This window comes from Artemia franciscana, chromosome 14 (genome assembly GCF_032884065.1).
Source record: "Artemia franciscana chromosome 14, ASM3288406v1, whole genome shotgun sequence".
In the NCBI taxonomy this organism is placed as follows: domain Eukaryota; kingdom Metazoa; phylum Arthropoda; class Branchiopoda; order Anostraca; family Artemiidae; genus Artemia; species Artemia franciscana.
Window position 1 is genome coordinate 13742407 of NC_088876.1, and position 22050 is coordinate 13764456.

At 34.9% G+C, this 22050-nt stretch overlaps 1 protein-coding gene across 1 annotated transcript; it reads right to left on the reverse strand.

Moving 5' to 3' along the window:
• Positions 1-214: 214 nt before the first annotated feature.
• Positions 215-22034, reverse strand: LOC136035352 (uncharacterized). Its single transcript, XM_065717099.1, has 6 exons — positions 21883-22034; positions 17434-17622; positions 15171-15309; positions 9240-9404; positions 6513-6638; positions 215-470 (listed from the first exon to the last, which is right to left on the reverse strand). The coding sequence occupies exons 1-6, from the start codon at positions 22007-22009 to the stop codon at positions 311-313; spliced, it is 906 nt and encodes a 301-aa protein (XP_065573171.1). The 5' UTR covers positions 22010-22034; the 3' UTR covers positions 215-310.
• Positions 22035-22050: the final 16 nt, after the last annotated feature.

Below are 22050 nucleotides of genomic sequence, written 5' to 3' on the forward strand. Positions count from 1 at the left end.
CCAGGGACTTTTGAACAATATGGTCCGCAGCTTTAAATAATACTCAACCAGCTGAAGCCAATTATGTAGATCAGCCACATATGGTTTACAGGGGGTGGGGTGGGGGTCAACTGAGGGACGGATGAAAACTAATTATTCGGTATATAGACGCGTATTAAAACACGTATTAAGATCCAAAATGTATCTGAGAATAAGTCCTAACTTGAGGTAAAAATAAACTTCATCCAAGTTTATTAAAAAAACATAGCAGTAATCAAAGTACCGCACATCCCAAATGCCTGAATTTCAAAACCTATAAAATTAGCAGGCTTTATGATTTCTTCTTTCTTTTCTTATCCTTTTTGGCTTCGCCTGGAATCACATTCAGAGCCACGATTCCAAGAAGAAGAAGCAGAACTCCACCAACAGAGGATAAAGCATAAACTGGGTTTTCTTTGAACCAAAAGACGCATCGATCAACCAAAGCATCACTAAAATAAATAATTATTATAAAGAAAAAATACCAAGAAATTCTAACATCTAAAGTAACGCAAAAATGAAGTTTGTCAGACGACTGAGCCATTCAAATGGCTAATCAATTAGCCTTTGGGCCAAGGATAATTTAACTAATCAATAGTTAAATTATCCTTGGGTTTTAGCATCGAAATGCTTGATTGACTGTTACATCGATCGTTCAAAAAACTCCCTAAATACGATGATAAACATTCATAAGCACCCGGGCTGCAACCACATCCTTGTACCCCCTGCTGGGCGGAAAAATTTGACCAGCTTAAGATTAAGAGTTTTAAAACCAAAACTCTATCAGAATGGTAAACCGCTCAGATGTCCAATCGATTAATTCTAATTAATTTATCCACTTTTAAACCTTAACATTGTTGGTTTATATTACCCTGCATCTTCAGCAGAAAATTCCTTAAAAATAATTATTAACATCAATAAATTTCACAAATCTTTTGGCTAACGAATGCTGAACATAATCTGTTTGAAGTTATATTACCAAGTAAATACTGGAGCATATATTTTGAATATATATGCCATTTTAGAAGCAAAAGCAAAAAAAAATTCTTTTCGTCACTTTGTTATCGAAACCAGTGATGTAAAAGCTTCTTTTTAAACTGATCATTCAATGTTAATCCAGAGCCACAATGCAAACTCATGCTAGCTAGTCCTCTTTTATTTACAATTGCAACATTTCTACTTTGCACTTTATTTAGAACTTTTAGCAAATAAAAGTTTTCATTAGACAAAGTTTTACTTACAATTTGTGTAACAATTTAAAAAAAAAGAAAAAAAGAAGAAGACAGCTTCTTAAGAGGAAGTAAAATAGGGTCAACATAAGACATTCATCAAATTGCAAAATAAAAGATACCCAAAAAAAGGTTTTGACTGAGTTTTGGTTTTCTATCTTCACTCAATTATACTTAATTGATACAAATTGACCTTCTCAAGAACATTTAAATCGACTAAAATAATTTAAAAGGTAAAGAATTTAGAATGGCATTTCGCGGTTAAATACAATGACGTACACACAACGCAACATAACACTCTACACGTATCTAAACTACCAGACACCTCAATCTCACACATAACACCCACCACAATTTGTTTGTTCTTTATAAGACATTTTATATATATAGACTATGGTGGTATGAACCCCACAGAGTCTTTATACTATTATTATTACAGAGTCTTAAAAAATTATTATATATTTGTACATTATAATCTACTAACTGGTTCATATTGTAATGGACACCTTTACGTAAAGATTATTAGTATTGTCGGTGCTTTGTATAATGACTAGCTGGAACTATATAAACCGACGATGGTGACATTCACGGTCCATTCCAGTGTACGACAAGGTTTTATCTTCTATCCTTTGCTCTTAACGACTCTCACTGACTAAATACTTTGGATGTCAATTTGTTGCAAGGATGCTGTTGTAATGTGAGGTGAACTGTTTCTGATGGTGATTTGGCTGAAAATGTTGCGCTCCTTTCTCATTTAAGAGAAAACTTACAGATCAACATCACAGAGATCTCAAACACAGCTGGTCAAATTGGATTGTCACTAAGTACTCCAAAGACGAAAGTATGGCGGAACATTGTAAATATAACACTAAGTCAGCCATTGAATGTCGGTTCTCACGAGCTACAGGAGGATGGAAAATTTAAGCATATTAGAAGCCTGGAACGTGAAATCACTCCGCTTACTGCTTATGCAGGCAATGCTTTTACCAAGTAAGAAAGGTCCGAAATAACTCGGCATATTCTCTGAAGCTTGAGCTCCGATTCCTAAATAGCAATGTCTTCTCTTCCCTAATGTACGGCTGCGAATCATGGGCCCTGACGCAACAGCCTGAGAAACGACTACAAAGTTAAAGAAATAACTCCGTACGGTATCTGCTGGGAATCCACCGGTCTGATACGATAAGTGACAGAATGATGCAACCATTGATGGTTCAGGAAATCCTAAATAGTAGAAGGTGGTAATGGGACCACATGATCTGTATGGGTGATGAAAGGCTTCCCCACGATGTCTGAAACTGCCCCCCCCCCCCCCGCCACACAGAAAGCAACACTTGGCTGTTTTATAAAGAAAGATGCTAAGCAGGCGGGAACACCTTTTGAGGACCTATGGCCACAAGCAGTGGCGCCAATTGAGGGGAGAGGGGAGGCAGGGATGGATCTTGAAAAATACCTTTTTTGGTATTTTCATTGAAAAGAATAAGAAGCATCACTCCCTTAGATGTTGAAAAACACATCTGTCCCCCCTTATATCCATGGATTGCCACCATTGGCTTTAAGATCTGATGGGGTCGTCATGGAGAGGCACTGATGTCACCGTATGCTTAAGTCAGTTTAGGAGACTATATCTAAGGAAAAAAATCGCGTGATATGCATGTATACCTGTACAAAAGTGTATTCTTTGAATATGTTTTGCAGCAATAAATTCACTATCAAACAGTTCGTGGCAACGAACTGTAAGTAAGGAGTGACCTGGCTCAATAGTAACCGAAGCTCTAAAAAACGGAATTTTGATACCAAAAGATATATAAAAAAATCGGATTTTTCTGCGAGCCTCAGAATATTTGCCTTATATTCGAAAAAAGAGGGGAAACACCCCTAAAAGTAACAATATCTTAATTAAAATCCCACCATCAGATTCAGCGTATCAGAAAACCTAGATGCTGAGGTTTCAAACTTCTATCGGCAAAAATGTGGAAGTTAGTATTTTTTTTCCCCAAAAGAAAAATCACGGATGCATGTTTATTTGTTTACTTGTTTTTTCCCAGGGGTGATTGTATCGACCCGGTGGTCCTAGAATATCTTGAGAGGGTTCATTCGAATGGAAGTTAAAAGTTCTAGTTCCTTTTTTAAGTGACCAAAAAGATTAGAGAGCAACTATGCGCCCTCTCCCACCCCCTTTCCCTCAAAATCGTTGAATAAAAATTATGAGATAGCGATTTTGTTCGTCATAGTCGAAAGGCCCAATAACTATGCCTTTAGATACAAAATGACCCCCACAGCACCAGGGGAAAGGTCTTCAAATTATAAAAATTGCCCATTGTTTACGCATAGTGCTTGGTATTGGGAAGCATGCATATATTTTAGTGTGGGAAGACGAAATTTGTGTTTTTTTTTTGTTTTTTTTTCACGGGGGAACTTTCCGTGGAGAGGTAAGTTTCGAGGGGGTGAACTTAGAGGAATTTGTACACTGGGGGAATTTGCCTGAATTCCTATACAAAATTCTTTTTATGTTTATTCTTTCTCTTTTCCGTCTCAATTTTACGCGTGGAGCAGCTAAGGGTGATTGTCCCAGGTAAATTTTCACCGGCATTGAATTGTCTAGAGGATAAATCCGTGGGGGGAGGGGTATTTCTCCATGGAGGTCAAGCCAGACTTCCAGGGATTATTTAAAAAACGATCAGATATTAAAACAGACAAGGTTTTTTTCAACTAAAAGTAAGGAGCAATATTAAAACTTAAAACGAACAGAAATTATTACGTATATGAAGGAGGTTGCCTCCTCCTCAACACCTCGCTCTTTATGCTAAAGTTTGAATTTTGTCCCAATTCTTTAAGAGCGACTCCTGAAACACAAGGGTCATTTAATTGGAACAATAAGAAGCTTTTTCCAAAAGTACTAAAAACTTTAGCGTAAAGAGTGAAGTGTTGAGGAGGAGGCAACCCCTTTTATATAATTTCTAATAATAATAGTCTGCTCATTTTAAATTTTAATGTTGCTCCTTACTTTCAGTAGAAAAAACTTGTTTTTTTTATTTAATCAAACAGTTCGTTGTAAAAAACTGTAGTAAGGAGCGACCCGGCTCAATAGTAACCGAAAATCTAAAAACCGGAAATTTGATACCAATAGTTACATCAAATGAATTCCATTTTAAAGCTGATTTTAAATATATAAATTTCATCAAGTTTAGTCTTACCCATCAAAAGTTATGAGCCTGAAAAAATTTGCCTTATTTTAGAAAATAGGGGGAAAACACCCCTTAAAAGTCATAGAATCTTTACGAAAATAACACCATCAGATTCAGCGTACCATAGAACCCTACAATAGATGTTTCAAGCTCCTATCTATAAAAATGTGGAATTTTTTATTTTTTGCCACAAGACAGATCACGGAGGCGTGTTTGTTTGTTGTTTTTTTCTGCAGGGGTGATCGTATCGAGCCAGTGGTCCTGGAATATCGCGAGAGGGATATTAAATTAAAAGTTCTAGTGCCCTTTTTAAGTGGCCAAAAAATTAGAGGGCACCTAGGCCCCCTCCCACGCTTATTTTTTCCCCAAAGTCACCAGATCCAGATTCTAAGATAGCCATTTTATTCAGCATAGTCAAAAACCTAATAACTATGTCTTTGGGGACTACTTACTTACCCACAGTCCCCGCAGGAGGGGCTGCAAGCTACAAACTTTGACCAGTATTTACATGTAGTAATGGTTACTGGGAAGTGCAAAGACACTTTCACGGGGATTTTTTGGTTGGGGGGGAGGGATTGAGGGTTATAGGGGGGACTTGAGGGTTATAGGAATTTATCATGGGGGAAGAGAAATTCCATGAAGAGGGCGCAGGATTTTTCAGCATTTTTTTTTTTAAACAATGAAAAATAAATATGAAAAAGTTTTTTTCAACTGAAAGTAAGGAGCAGCATTAAAACTTAAAACGAACAGAAATTGATTCGCATATGAGGGGTTCACCTCCTCCTAATACCTCGCTCTTTACGCTAAACTAGTTTCATTAATTTCAACTATTTATTCTACGGCCTTTGTGATTCAGGGGTCATTCTTAAGAAATTGGAACAAAATTTAAGCTTTATTGTAAAGAGCGAGGTATTGACGAGGGGGCGAGCGCCCAAATATACGTAATAAAAACATACGACTATACAAGTTCGTTACGTAAGTTAATTCGTAAGTTATGTATATTTTTACTAATAAAAATGTTCGTAAAATTAAAAGTTCTAGTTGCCTTTTTAAGTAACAAAAAAATTGGAAGGTAACTAGGCCTAATCCCCCGCTCCTTTTTTTCTCAAAATAGTCCGATCAAAACTATGAGAAAGCCATTTAGCCAAAAAATAAATTAACATACAAACTTCGTTTTAATTATTTATGTGCGGAGAGCCAGAATCAAAACATGCATTAATTCAAAAACGTTCAGAAATTAAATAAAAAAAAGAAGTTTTTTAACTGAAAGTAAGGAGCGAAATTACAACTTAAAACGAACAGAAATTACTCCGTATATGAAAGGGGCTGTTTCCTCCTCAACGGCCCGCTCTTTACGCTAACGTTTTTTACTGTTTTAAAAAGTAGAATTGATAGAAAGAGTCAAACTTTAGCGTAAGGAGCGGGCCGTTGAGGAGGGAACAGCCTGTTTCATATACGGAGTAATTTCTGTTCGTTTTAAGTTTTAATTTCGCTTCTTACTTTCAGTTAAAAAAAAACTTTTTTTATTTAATCAAAACGAAGACGAGGCACATAACCACTAATCTTATAGGTTACATTCGGAAGGATGGGGGGGGGGACTAATTTGACATTTTTATCTGAGCTTTAGTAATTATATTCTCTTTCTTAAAGAGTAACGAAGCTTCAATAAATTCTTGTTTATGTTTACTTAGAAAGGCAAATTCGAAGTTCGATTTTATGGGGGGGGGGGTTCTGACTCATATTTGGGAGCCAGAGGATAAGGACATATATATATATATATATATATATATATATATATATATATATATATATATATATATATATATATATATATATATATATATTATATATATATACATTATATACATATTTATAGAAAATATATAGTATATAAAAGAAATATACATAGTAAAATTTTTGGGACAGTTGAAGATTGTGTGTGGTCCAACTACACATGTCTATTTTTGATGTGGTTGAGCTGTGTGAGACTTGTATCCAAAATCATCTGTCGATTGACTTTTTCAACAAAGTGTTTAATTTGTCCTACAGAGAAGGAAATAATAAGAGAAAAAAAACTCACAATGGTGTTTGAGGAGTTGGTACAGTCTCGCTTGGAAAGTTCTTATAAAATCCAGTTGCAAATGCTGCAAACGACGATGCATCTTGGTTTGGAAGTCCGTATCGGTAGTATTTTCCTTGCCGAACCCTGACAAAAACAAGCAGAAAATTGTTAATTAATGCATTTAAATAGACAATAGAATAGATCAAATCGGTTATTAGGACACTTTTCCATAGATAATGTTTTCTTTTGGAAAGGTTACCTTACAAGAAGTATGGCGAGAAGAAATGAGGATAATCCCCACACAGCATGTACCCAGGAAGGCTTCCTGTGAAAAAATTTTTAAAGTCTGCATACTACCTCCATGTAATGTGCTTTTTGTCAAACTTATACCACCCTCCCCTCCTCTGACGAATTCCAGCGTGTGTGTATTGCCTCCAACTACAGCTAGTGCACCGTCTTTTTATTTCTGCAGAGAAGTTACTTTGGGTGGTGCAACATTGCTGGATAGAACCAAAAAAAAAATAAATAATAAAAAAATAAACACAAAAAACAGAACAGCTACCTAGTTAAGTATGAAATTATAACCATAAAACCGATTGAAATGATTTAATTTCATACAAAAAGATAACTAACATAGAAATTAGAAAACGATCATGCTTGTGGCTCAACAGAAGTATATCCAAAACCTACACCCGGATAAATGATTCTGCATTTGTGCTGTTTTATCACTTAACATTTGCAACAGTGGCTAAGATTAGGACTAACCTAGACAATGCTTTTAGAATTGGTCATTTAATTTCTTTTGCAGAAAATTAACACTAAATTTCAGATACCAAAGCTCTCCGATTCAAATGTGAGAAAAATAAAGACTTTGCAAATGAATCACGAACTGCTTCCAGCCCGTAAGCAAAATATATTCAAATAATCTTAAGGATGCAACCCAACCGCTCATCATATGGGTAGAAAAAAATGTAAGCCGTAAAACGTGCAAAGAAGAAACAATACAGGAAAACATGTTAGAGATGGCATAACTGAACCAACTGAACTCTCCTCTCCAGTGATAGGGCCTATTCATGAACACTACGTTAATACAACAAGAGTAATCAACAAACCAGACAACCAAGTGCAGTTTCTAAGATTAGAAATCAGCGTTGAAAGTTTCTAATTAAAAATAAGTGAACCAAAAGTGGAAACTTTCCCTTACGCCTTCAAAGTTGCGTGCTAATCCCTCATAGTAGTTAGACTCAAGAATTCTCCAGTTGTTTCCCAATTTTTTTCCACTCCCTTAAAAGGATGGAACGCAATTCCTTGTCATGCGTCCTCAGCGATCAAGAGGATAAAGCAGATTTACAATACATTTAGGGCCAGATTAGGACCTTGCAAGATCCTACACTAATAGATTTTAAGTATTTTCAGACTACACTGCCTTTTTATGACGAAAAAATAAAAGTTTAGTAGTGATAAATCCTTTTATTAGACAGTGAAAACAGTTATAAAATCTCTGGATATTTCAATCACATACACAGTGATTGATCGTCATCAGCAGACAAACATCTCTGATTTTATAACTGTTTTCACTGTCTAATAAAATGATTCACCCCTATTGAACGTATACCTGTTCGTAATAGATTTGAAGTCCCTTTAGATAGATTCTATTTTATCTAAATCTAGGAGTGAGAATATAAGAGACGCCTAACTGAGGCCTCTGATATAAAATGCGGGAACTGTATATTAAGCTTAAAAGAATCATTCGGTAGAGCAAAGTTTCAAATAGTATTACTCTCGACTTCTATATTTCGACTTCTATATTACTTCTCGACTCAATTTAGTGCATTTTAAAAACTAGGCTGCGACATATAATAGCCTGCTAAGTAATATGGCCAAGAGTACTTTCTAAATCGTAATTACACAATTGTTAAATCAAAATTACAGTAAAAGAACTGACAGTTACAACCCAAGGATTTCGAATCTCTTCCAATTCCCTTAAAAATAAATTTCAGGCAAATGGTCTCACAATCATTTAGCTCGTATATAACTATTCTGTCTAGGATCACCCTTCAGCATTAATTGGTGTAACAACTAAGTAAACTTAAATAAACGAAGCGAAAACACAGAACTGACACAGAATGCTCTGAATGCGTCTAACACCAAGAAGCTTCAACCTTGTAGATCTGAATGCTTCAGAGCATTCCGAGCAAATAATTATTAAAAGTTGTCTATAAAAAACAGCTCGAACACAAAATCAGGGATACGAAATCCGTTGCTTGACTCGAAATCTTTTTAATAAGACTTGAAAGATTAATTTTGTGCTTTACATTCATACACATCTCAAGTCGACATTACCGTGGTCAATGAAAATTTGTCATATGCAAATACTAGAAAAATAGCTCTAAAAACCACGTCTAGATTACTTTTATTCCTCTTTTTTTTAATAAAATTTAGAGAATTGCAAATCTCTTACATATTATCTTAGCTAGTGGTCTCAACCACTGACAAATCCAACTATTCCATCATTCAACTTTCTCTTTCATTGTGAAATGCGTCCCTTTTCATCGTTTAATATTACGCAAATTTTACATCCGAGCAAATCCCTTTTACATCCAACTTATAAATAGTGACAATGAAATCCTTTAGGTAATTATCCTCATTAATTAGGACGGAAAAGGGATTTAATTAGAGTTAGGTATTAGTTTTAAATACTTCAGCAAAACAGGGAATTGCCTCAAAAAACAGAGGGTCACTTACAAAATGATTTCTGGGATATTGGAAACCTTGAATCGTGAGGCAGTTGAAATCCCACCACCTTCGACAATATCAATTCTGGCAACATTCATCTGTCCGTGCAGTCGGGCGGCCACTGCTTCCCACCTAGCTTCAAGTTTCTGACAATCTTCATTATCAGGACGACAGCTAAAACAGAAGAATTAATTAGAAAACACTTAACTTCTTTTAACTACCGATTTAAAAAAAACTTTTTCCACAAAACAAGTTTTTCAAAGAAAAGTAAACAGCTCCATTAAGCCAAGAATGAGCAGAAATAAAATCAAACAATCTTCCAAGCGTAAAGCTACCAAAAAGCGCTATCAATAAATAAATGAAACTGAAAACGAACAGAAATTACAATGAATGACCAAGTCAAACTCAAAACGAGAAAAAATTAACATGAGTAGGACTGACAAAACCCCTTCCCTTTTCAACACCAAAACATAATTTGCACCTTACTGAAAACTAAAATTTTTTCAAATGTTTTCACTTTTTTTTAATTTAATAAGTGAGAAATTATTAAAATTCTAAGGAATAAATGAGTAGTATCCCTACTCTGCTTTTAAGCAGAGTCTCATGTACTAATGGAGATGCTAGCCCCTCCAATAGATCCATTGGATACCACAAGAGCCCTGTCCCAATGTGCTATTGGAGACATCGGGGTCTGACGAGCATCTGATATTACGCAATCATTTTCGGTTGATAAGGAAATTTCTGGAACCATTATTATCTGAGTTTCGTTTCCAAGTATGTTATTCAATAATTGAAGTGAGTTTGAAATGACATGATGTCTAATAAACGAGGTTTTGATATGGATTCTAATATACAATTGGTAGAGATCTTTTTGTACTATAATGGTAAAAAGCCGATTATTGATTATTGATAATTGGTTATAACTACAACTGGCAAATTATCATTATTGTACTGTAATTGTCCTGAGTACATCGGTTTTCCATTACCGAGCTTGGACATGAGTTTGAGTCCCCACATTCCTATCCAGGAACCAATGCCCCCATCAGGTCCCCGAGTCCCCCTAGAGCCCCAATGCCCACCCAACAATTTTTTTGAATTTTTTTTTTAACTTTTTTGCCCGTGTCTTAAAATCACATTTAAGTCCTTAGAAATAAATTCTAAGGAAATCGATATGTTTCTGGGACTCTGGCCGACTGATCTTAAGCATCACAATATCATAACAAGTTAATTGCGCAATCAATTTTCTCAATCAGAGTTGGAATTTTTCAAACTGTGAACCTTGTCTTTAATAATTACAACAACGTTTTGAACCGCTATGATTTTCAGCCGTCTGATATTTGGAATGTTGATGAGACGGGTTTGTCAACGGTTCACCCACCACCCAAGATATTGTCCCCTAAGAGGGTAAAAAAAATTGGAAGCATCGCGTCTGGTAAAACAGGCGCTAATATTACGACAATAGCCGCCATAAATTCTGCTGGCATAAGCATTCCACCTATGTCAATATTTCCCAGACTCAATTTTAAAGATTTTCTGCTGATAGGTGCACCACCAGGCACTATCGGAGCAGCAAATCAGTCAGAGTGATCTGATGAAAAATTATTTCTGGAGCTTCTGAGACACTTTATTAAGCAAGTCAAGCCAACAGCTGCTACACCAGTGATTCTTCTGTTGGCAACCTTGGCAAAATCTTCTGGGATAGATTTATTAACATTTCATCCCCACACTAGTCACAAAATACAGCCACTAGACAGGTCTGTTTCTGGACTTTTCAAAACCTTTTATAACGCGGCAGCAAGTGATTGGACGTTGACACCTGGTAATTTTGGCAAGTCTATCACAATATATGATGTTGCTTCGTTAGTTGGATTTGCATATCCGAAGGCCTTCTGCCCGACAAACACTGTAAATACCTTTAAGGTAGCTGGATTGTTGCCACTAAATGAAAATATTTTCACAGAAGATGAATTATCATCTTCAATCGACAGACCACTTCTGTCGCCGAAAGTTTTAATCGGAATGGTGAGGAAACCTTGGAAGCCACTGAATTTTCATCCGAAAATGTCACTGAAATCGTTTCACCAGAGATGATTAGACCTCATCCAAAGGCAGGGCCCACGAAAGAAGTCACCAAAGGGAGGCAGAGAGGCAAGTCAAGAATATTGACTGACACTCCAAAAAAGGAAGAAATAAGAAGGTGAAAAAGAAAAAAGTGAGCCGAAAGAAGAAAGCAACGAAACAGTTATTTCAGGTTGATTTAACATCTGATTTTAACCCAGATACTGAATTGGTGATGGATGACAATGAAGATTTTAATACAGATTTAGTTGGCTTGGTCGATCTGGAATATCAGGAAAATTTCTAAAGATATAAAATTTCGAAAGGTGATTTTGTTGTTGTGAAGTTTGCTGGCAAAAAGAGTGCGAAACATTTTTGTTGCAGAAGTAAAGGATTTATATGAAAGTGAATTACAAATTAAATATCCAAAGAAACCAGGTGATACAAACTCTTTTAGATTTGTAAGAACTGATAAAGAGGAGTATCACATTGATGAATCAGATATTTTATTGAAACTTCCAGTTCCAGTGAAAACCAGTGGGACTGCTCGTCAAATGGAACATCTGTGATTCGAAATTGATTTGTCAATATTTAATTTAGAATAGTTGATATTTGTTGAAAAAAAAAAAACAAGTAGTAAATATGTTCCTTTTAGTTTTGTACTTATCTATGAAAGTGGTCAAAGGGGCATGACCTATGTTGTACCTCTGACCAGTTAACGCATATTTTTGTGACCTATATTTACTCTAAAAAAATTAATATAACATAGGTTCCAGAGATTATATGTGTGTATCAAGAACTAAAGTTTGCCACGAATATAATAAATCATTTCATATTGAAATACAATTGTAAAAAAAAAATTGTTTTTAAATTATGGTCAAGGGTACAACACTCTCCCCTAATATTTAAAGACATAATTACTTTACCTCTCAACTATGCTGAAAATAAATTGCTATCTCAGAATTTTGACTGGATGTATTTGCAAAAATGATGGGGTGGGGTGGGGGGGGGGCTGGTTGTCCGTTTTCGACTTTTAAAAACGGCAGTAGAACTTTTTATTTCCAATCCAATGAGTCCCCTCCGAAGTTTATACGCCCACTCTTCCCATAAAAATTCTTATATGCCCCGGGCCATAGCTTACGACCCTTTCCCTGAGGGATGTGGGGGGGGGGGGGTAATATCCAAAGACATTCCTATTGGAACTTTCAACTACGCTGAAAAAAATGGTTATCTCAAAATTTCCATGACGTCAGAGGGAGGGGGTAGTTGCACTCCAATCATTTTGACTCTTAAAAAGGGCACTATAATTTCTTATTTCAAATTCGATCAGCCCCCTCCGAAGTGTATACCACCTCCCTTTCCATTTAAACCTTATATGCTCTCAAGGCATAACTTACACCCTCACTCTGAGGACTCTGGGAGGATTGTCATATTTAAATATACAATTACTGGACCTTTCAATTACACTAAATAAAAGAGCTCTCAAAATGTTTACTGGATAAGTTTGGGGTGGTGATGGGAGTGGAGGGTAGCTGCCCTACGATCACCTTGACTCCTAAAAAGGGCACTAGGATATCTGACTACTAATCGAATAAGCCCCCTCCGAAGCTTATGCGACCACCCTTTCTATAAAAACCTTATATGCCTCCAGGCATACTTACAAAACCTTCCCCTGAGGGCTGTGAGGGGATGGGGTTGTCATCCTCAAAGACATAGTTTCCAGACTTTTAACAACTCTGAACAAAATGACTATCTCGAATCACTTTCGACTATTAAAAAGGGCACAAGTCTTCTCAATTTCCAATCGAATAAGCCCCTTTTGAATTTCGTATGATAAATCCTTCTATACTAATTGTCCTGGTCTAAAACCGAAAAAAAAACAACAACAAACAATAAATGAATAAACAATACATTGTGCCCACATCGCTCTACACTTAGGCAGCGGTATTGCGGTGCCTATGATAGTTACATATATATTCAAAATTTAATACAATTTTAATAACAAAACTAAAAATAGCACATTATTACTATTGAACAAATTTTCGAGCCTATTACGCACATTTTCTAATTACCAGAGCGGGTAATATGATAATGTACAGCTGAAAACTAGCCATTTTCCATCAATTTAACTACTTTGTATCCCTGGCCGTTGAGCCTTTCGAGGGGGGATAAGTGTACTGTAATTCCATTTTGAATTGTATTTTGTATTGTATTGAATAAACTTTTTCTTCTTCTTCTTGAAGTGTTATCTAGTTGCAGACGTAGTAAATCATAGCAGCCACAAGATAAGCTCGCAGGAATTAGAGAACCCCGATCGTACATTACTATATTTCCATCATAGTGCCTATTTTGATTTGCTTATTTATCCTTATAATGCTCGACGTTGTTTATGCAGCGAAGCTGCTATCTAGATAAAACCGTATGATACACTTTCCTGGTTGCACTGGTGGCTTTTAAGTGAGAGAAAATTTTCCCTTTTTATTTTTTTGTAGACTGTTAACACTAAATTTGACTTCCTTCTGAGAAAAGAAATGTGTTTCATTTTGTGTTTTCAGAAATTTTGTGTTTTCAGAAATAAAGAAGTTAGAAAAACCACGTCAGGGCCCTAAGTTCGGTTAGTTTGGTTACTTCTAATTTCGGTTATGCTTTCTGAGCCACTTTTTCGCCTCTCTCTGCCACTTTGGCTGACTTGGTCAAGTGTGATTTACACACAACAATTTTGACATGTTTAAATGTACCATTGTTATTTGAATTGTTTTGTTGTTGTTTTTTTTTGTTGATTGTTTTTTGTGTGGTATTGATCTATCTGGGTTTTTTTTGTTGTTGTTTTTTTGTAAGTGGCCCTAGTTGGTCTTAAGTTTAATAAATAATAATAATAATAATTAATTTTCTGGCACGTCAATATAGCTATTTGGCTCTAATCCTTTCACCCAAGAACTATCGCTTATAGCTTGAAGAAGAAGCTAAGAGTAATTTTGATACAAATGAGTATCGCTATACTACTTATGTGAAATAGAAAGGATGTAATGTCTTGTTAGAAAAAAGACAAACAAAGGAAAGACAAGATAGCAAACATGTTGGTAGGCAAAATTAAGCACAGTAACCCACACACTACACGCTAAATACTCATAAAATACAAGCAAGAAAAATCTGAAAAAAAAGATGACTTGAATATAAAATATTAAATAGCTAATTAAAAATCATAAAAAACTGGGGGGGGGGGAAGCTTATTCGAACGCAAAATTTTAGATCTTATGCTCTTTTCAGGTACCAAAGACATCTCACTTTGTCAAAGTACCATCCTCCACAGTTTTGTGGTACAAAACCAACTGATATCAGAAAATATTTTGTGATAGCCAGTCAATAGAGAAACATCAAAAAGAGTCGTATATATCCCTAATTCTAACAAAATTGAACCCCCAAGGACCAATCCTGTAACACTCAATCCGGAAAAATTAAAACCCACGGAAAATTCAACCCAGCTGAACTCAACCCAATTGAAAGTCAAGATAAGCAAAATAAACACAAACAAAAATCAACTGAACAAAATTTAATCAAAACAAAATCAAAGATTATGGTAGCACATGATGTCCCTAGGAACTTACATGAAGCTCATCAAATAAAGATGCCCTTAAGTTATAATCTGAAGGCTTTACTTGAGTTAACAGTGACTGGGGATAAGCCATAGTTGCACAAAGGGATGAAGGAAGGGAATCTTAACTCCTTCCATAAATAAAAGACTAGAATAACGAATTATAATGGCAAATCCGAGGAAAGATGAGCTACTTAGACAGCAGACAACCGCAAATACTTTCTGGTTATCAGACCCTTCGTTTGCGTATCTTAGGATAAAACTACTAAAGTAGACTAGAGAATACGTACAATAGAACAAACCAGTCCCCGGTAGTGGCCCCTGATGAGGCTTGTGTTAAGTGCTCAAAATTGTCATCATCCAAATATTTCACACTGGTATCCCTTGCAGCAAGCAGAGCCTCAAGCAAAGCTTCTTCATTACTGGGGCCTATAGATAGAAGTACTTTTTAAATTATTCAAAAAGAAACTGGCTTAACCACTTGAATTAGAAACTTAAACCTTGGCAAAAAAGAAAAAAAGAGATTAATACATCTTAGCAAAACTTTTCTATTCGTGCACTTTTAACAAGTAAATCTAGTTGGTGAATTTAAGTTACTCCCATTATCCTTTGCAACTCTTTGCAGAAACGTAGACCATATTCTAGCGAATCTACATGATAGATTCATTACATGCGTCTGGGTGTGGAATTCTCTACCAGATAATTCAAGATGGAAGTTAACATTATATTTATTTAAAACAAATTTTAATAAATTCCTTGCAAAGACAATATAAAAAAGAATTCATAATTTTTTTCTTAGTTAAGTTCAGCTTTCTATTATTATTAATAAATATTATTTGTTTATTTTTAGTGTTTTTTTTTTATTTTTGTTATATTTTGGCATTTCCTCAACAATATTATTCTAGAGGCAAAGAAAACTAATTTTGATTGGGTTTCTCTCTTTTTTCCCTTAGTTGATTTTGAGTGAGCTTTGAATGTTTAGCTTTAAATTAAACTGAACTGAAGAAAATGAAAAATTTAATACATGGCTGCTGTCACAACTTGACTTATAAAACCAGATTTATACTATTTTAGCAACGCAAACAATAAGAATACTGCTTAAACGACTTTCAAAAATTACAAGGAACGGTTTGGAAAATAGAAAAACCTAAAAAATATATCTTTGAAGACAGTTATAAATAATTTCTATGACCATACTGCCTTTCCATTTATAATATAAATAAAATACACAAGCATAAAAACAAAGGATGAATTATTTTAGACAGAGAAAATAAACTAAATACACCCAAATGTTTCAGCTTCACGTCGAAAAGCCTATATCAACTATTTTTTTAAAAAAGAAATAGACAAAAACTACACTTAACAGGTAAAAAAGACATGAAACTTTTTTTCTTATTTTTTTTTCCCTTTGTGCACATGACTTTTTTCGTCTTTTTATGTTATTTCCTTGATTATTTAGCCAATCGATCCTGGCTTTTTTGTTTTTGATAAAGGCTTCTGGACATCAGCCCAAAATAGCGGGATATTTTTTAGTTTATTTTCCATTGTCTCAACTGAAAATTCTATTAGTTATTTACATATCGATATATTTTCATTTTATTTATGAAGATGGTCATTAGCATCAAAATATTTTCACGAGTTATTATAATAGAAGCAGCATCTTTTCTGATACAATTTATAAAGGGCTAAAAGGACACATGAATCCAATTAATTATTCTCTACTGCTTTCAGTATATTCTATTTAACAGAATGATGGACAGCCGCTTTCCCTTCCGTAATTTCTCCCAAAAATAATTTCATGAAACCCCTCACCAAGATAGCCCCAAAGTGATCCTAAGCTGACAGAGCCCTGGCAGCCATGACAGAGCCTGGCCAGTAATATGAATAATTATTAGTATTTCTGAAAATGCACATAGTGGGTAAAGATACAGCAGACGGGCTCTTTAGAGGTATAATAGCTCTTTTTTGGAAAGTAGCCTTTTTTTATCTCATCACAGGAGAAGGGGGGAGGGATGGAGCTTTTGGACGGAGAATTGAATTTTATCCAGGGCTTTAAAGATAATTTCCATTACAGTACAGAAGCGATTACGAAAATATAGGAAAGGGAAGTATATTTTTCAAAACCTAAGGGGAAGATTTATTGTTTTTTGGAACTGGAACTGTTTTTCAATGAAAATACCGAAATGGCGAATTTTCAATTAAAATTTCAAAAAGGTGTTTTTCAAAATCTTGGACAGGAGAGGAAATGCCTTAACCCCCCCCCCCCCCACAGCTGACTCCACTGATTCAATAGTCCTTCTATTTGAGTAGGCATTCTCAGGGAATTGGGACAATTATACCAACTTTAGCACAAGGAGCAGGGGTTTGAGGAGGGAGCAACCACCCCCCTCCCTGATATATGGAACAATTTATGTTTGTTTCAAATTGTAATATCACAATTGGTCTCCTTGAAAATCTATCTGAAATCCCCTCTGAGTCTCACACCATTTTACATTTATGTGTCCTGTAGTTTTGGGCCCAATGACAGAAAAGGTGAAAGGAAATTGTACTTACCTTCATAAAGCAGGGGCTTTGAATTCCTGAAGTAAACAATTGCTGGTTCACCTTTTGGACTGTATCTTTTAGTAATATCAGATGTTGCAACGATTTTAACAACCCAAGCATTTAGATTGTCAACCAAATCTTCTCTTATGGCTGCTAATTCATCTTCTAGTACAGCACATTCCTCACAGTCTTGTGCACCTACAAATACAAAGAAAAGTTTAAATTAATAATGTCACATATCAAGTCAATAATTAAGAGACCCTGAAACCTGCTTCCAGTGAGCCTATGCTTCTACAAAACATATATATCCTGTTTCTGCAGGATAAGGCTAGTTCAATAACTGCAAAAGTAATACTTAATATACGATAAACCTTCACCATAAGAATTGCCTGTCATATTTGAATTGTGTTTCCAATTTATAAAATCAGTTCAGTTGATCTCATTTCAAGTTTTAGATTAGTTCTTCCCTTAAACTACTGTTGGAACTTTAACAAATTACAACATAGGCCGTCAAGATTAGCTGTATTCTTGTGACATCTCATTAACTTTTCAACTGAATTAAATTAAGAAAAAAGCTTCCATGTAAAGTAAAGAGTAAATTGAAACCTTGAAAAAAAAAAGAATTCCTAGGAACTAAGAAATGAAGCCTGAAACAAGCACAAATTGCAATAAATAGTGAAACCAAGTTAAAATACAGGGAAATCAACTGAAAACAGGATTTTTGGATCTCTTCTACATCCATAAATTCTCCCTAAGCAGAAGATATGTCATCTTGTTTTGGGTTTAAATCACATATTGGATGATGGAATGGTTACCATGTCCTTAATATGTTACTTTTAGAAGCACAGAAAACCTGAAGAGCATTGGTGTCTATTAGATGTTATGCTTAAAAGCATTTGATTTGGTCTGTCACAGCCTAGTATGCCATTACCTTACCAAGCTTCGAGTAAATTCGTCAGTAATATTTGTTTTTAGTTTTTTTACATGCTAATTCTTATATTTGACTACAGTCAAGAGATACCTTTTTCAATAATATTTCAATTTTGTCTGGAGCTATGCAAGGGATGAGGGACATTATCACAGATTTTCAATGCTTGTCTTTTTCTGGTGTTACCATGTATTATTCCATTGTGTTCCTTAGGTTTAACTAATTAGTCTTATTTGTATATGCTGATGACTTGCTATTTTCATATTAGCTTAGTTAAATTGTTTCAGCGTGTTTCTGCCTGTTTCGCCTTAATTCAAATACCAAAAAATGTAAATATTTATGTTTTACACAAATCACCAGACTAGTGATTTTAACTGTGGTTCCTTCTTAGTCAAGTTGGTTCCTATACTGTGGCAGCCAGTGGTGTAATTTTGTCAAAATCCTGGGGGGAGGGCAAAGTTGGTGCCAATTTTCCCAAATCAAGTGGAAACTGAAGAATGAGTCATATATTACCATCAAGGCAAAGATATATTGAAGAAAACTGACCTATTTCTCTGGATACTTTAATTATGTAGGCTTATCTTAATTTTTTCAATATTTTTCACAGAAACTAAATTTAAGCAGAGGGAGAGGGGGCAAACTGATGTCTGGAGGAGGGGCAACATGGGTCTGGAAACGGCAGTTGTTCCCCCTACTTCATAACAAATTACGCCCCTGGTGGTGGCTTGGCATTAATATATGCTATTCTGTATCAACTCCTGTTTATCCTGTGCTTGCTGATGTTAAGGATAGAGTTGGCTATACTAAAATTGTCTTGAATCCTGGCCTTAGTTTGAACTCATTGTATAATATTCAATATGTGTAAGATAAGTTCAGCACTTTTGGTTTTGCAAGAATTTATGCTCATAAGTTTGGTGCCACTGACATGCTGAAGTCTAAAAAAAGTCACATTCAAAGTTACAAGAAGAAAATTTGCAGTCAGGTCCTTATCATCCCTTTGTTTTGTTGTTTTGATGCTTTGTTGAGGATATTTTTATATATGTATTTATTTTCTATGTTATTTTTCCTTTGTGTTAGTCCACTTCTCCTGATATGTAACAGGCTATAAATAAATTGTTCTTATAAATTTTGGAGTTTCACTGCCCCTCAAACCACCCAAAATCCTAGGGTGTTACCTACACTTTAGAGACTGATAACTTAAATTCAAAGTTTTATGTGGCTAATTGCCATAAAACATACATTTGAAAGGAAGGGCTTAAAAAGAACACTGACAAAAATTTATTACACATTAGAACTTAACATGAAATTTATTATCACAAACATTCTACTAAAAACAGAAGTAATGGAAGTATAAGCAACATTTAATTCTTAAATGCTACAATAAAAAATAATGTTTCAAATTAATTTTATTTCCATTAAAGCATAAATGACACTCTAGCCTTTGGAGTGCCCCCCCCCCCATAAGAGCAAATGGGCATGCTTAGGGTCCTAAGGAGGGCCAAGAAACTTTTTCTCTAGCCAATTCTCATTGAAGAGTAGTCACAGAAATTTGAAAGTGGGTTCATTTGATTGGAAACTGAATGTTCGAATGCCCTTTTTAGGGGTCAAAACTGACTTGAAGACAACCAGCCTCCCTCCTCTACCCATTCCTTTTAACAGATAAGTCTACATGATATTGAATCTGAGTTTTTGGAATATTTATAGATATTTTGACTTACTCTCTTTGTAAACATCAAACTGTCTAATAAGTATCCTATACCTCTGGGGTAAACCAAAGACCCACACATTGTCTACACATAGCTCTTAGTACAAAAGAATCCTAGGGATATTTCAAAGAACCAATTTTCCAAATTTTTACAAGGGTTTGATCTAGAAACAACCAGGTTACCTGAGTAAATAAATATAATATAAAAAACACCATCCACACCCAAGTTTTGAAATTATAAGCTATATCCAAAGAATGTCTTTTGGGGGTCAAGTTGAATCTTTTAGGCAGTGTTAAGGGGGAGAGGATTTCAAAATTTGCCCTTAGAGGGAGGGGGGCAAGAAGTACATCAAAAGCTACTATGAGTATCCAGATGATCAAAGTAGCATATCTGCAATATCTTGGCAATAGCTCTGGGGATGAAGCTTTCTGGAACTATTGGGCAAGTGGGGCAAGAGGGGTTCAAATGTCTTGCTGGGTGAGGGGGAAGGAGCTAAACACATTTTGCCTCTGGTTCACCAGATTATTCTTGCACTGTAAGCTCTAATAGGACTTATAATCTATGCAGACAAAGCAACAAAGTATATCAAAAGACACTATTGGATTCCAGATTACAAAAATGATATATAAAAGACTTGAAGGCAAACTGGCCAACCTTGACAAAACAAAGACATTTTGCATAAAAAAAAACAGGTCTACAACCAGTAGAAAGAAAAAGAATAGAAACAATACTATAAAAGTTTTGCCTGTCAGTATTGAAAACACCATCTAAATTTTGTGTTTGGGGAGGGAAGAGCTAATATTTTTGTCTCCAGTCCAGTATCAGCTTTACTTGTCATAATTTTTGTGTCTTTTGAGTTTGACTTGGTTATTTATTATGATTTTGGTTTGATTTGGGTTTTATTTATTACTAAATGTTGATTTTTGGTAGTTTTATGTCATTAAAATATTTGATTTTATTTCTGCTCATCTTTGGTTTATGTAGCAGTTTTCTTTTCTTTGAAAAACTTCTTTTGTGGAAGTTTTGTAAAACTAATTTCTAATTGTTTTGATTGACATAGTCTTTTCCATTGTAAAGAAAATAATATTTTAAATCTCTTTGGTTTTTCTTTACATGAATCAATCTTTTGGCTTGCAATTCTTATGTTCAAAGTCTTTTTTTGAATGATTTTCAATAATGTAGGCTTTGCCATTTTGAAAAAGTGGACATGTATGGTATCTTATGGTTTAGTTTTACATCTTAACTTTTCCTGGGAAATAAAACTTAATAAGCTGTTCTGTTCCTAAGACATTGTATCTATTCTGTTTAGATAACTTGGATACACTTACATACTTTTCATTTAGTTCAATAATAAGAGCAAAAGTGGTAATAGTAGTAGCTCAGAAAATTTCAATTTTATACTCAGTCATTCTCAAAATATTGCTGAAATTTGGAACAGGCACAAGAGTGGTCTGTTCACCTGCCAATTGATTTTCCCTTGTCGAATGGTAATGACCTTGAAAAATGAGCCACTTAGTACTATACAATCAAAGGTATACTAAAAAAACTGAGCTGTTTCTTTAGATGCTTGAATTATGTAGGCCTATCTTAGTGATAACAAAAATATTTGAAGATACTAAATTTCAGCTAGGGGGGGGCAACTGCCCAACCCTGGCCCATAGTAAATTATACCACTGCCTTAAATCTTAATCAAAACGCCTATCATACAGTTTTTTTTCAAATAAGAGCAACAGTGATCTGCAAAAAAAGCAGATGAACTTAATAAGTTGGGTAGGTGCAGAAAAGCCCAAGCATGATGCATTTCATGTATATTTAAAACCTTACTAAACAGAACTATCACGTTTTTCTCATTTTCTATTAAATTAGAGAGTTCTTTCTCTGTAATAGTTTCCAGTGGGATATTTGCAGAAACAGCAACTAAGAAACTTGCTAAAACAAGTCTTGGCAGCATTTTTCTTTTTTAGATTCTTTGCTTTATTCTGTGAGAAGTGA

Bases quoted from the DNA above. Each gene is read 5' to 3' on its own strand.
- LOC136035352 (XM_065717099.1), bottom strand. From the start codon at position 22,009: ATGCTGCCAAGACTTGTTTTAGCAAGTTTCTTAGTTGCTGTTTCTGCA. The intron at 17,623-21,882 runs GTAAGGTTTTAA...TTGTATTTGTAG, and splicing joins AAACGTGATAGTTCTGTTTA to GTGCACAAGACTGTGAGGAA. The intron at 471-6,512 runs GTGAGTTTTTTT...TATTTATTTTAG, and splicing joins CCAACTCCTCAAACACCATT to TGATGCTTTGGTTGATCGAT.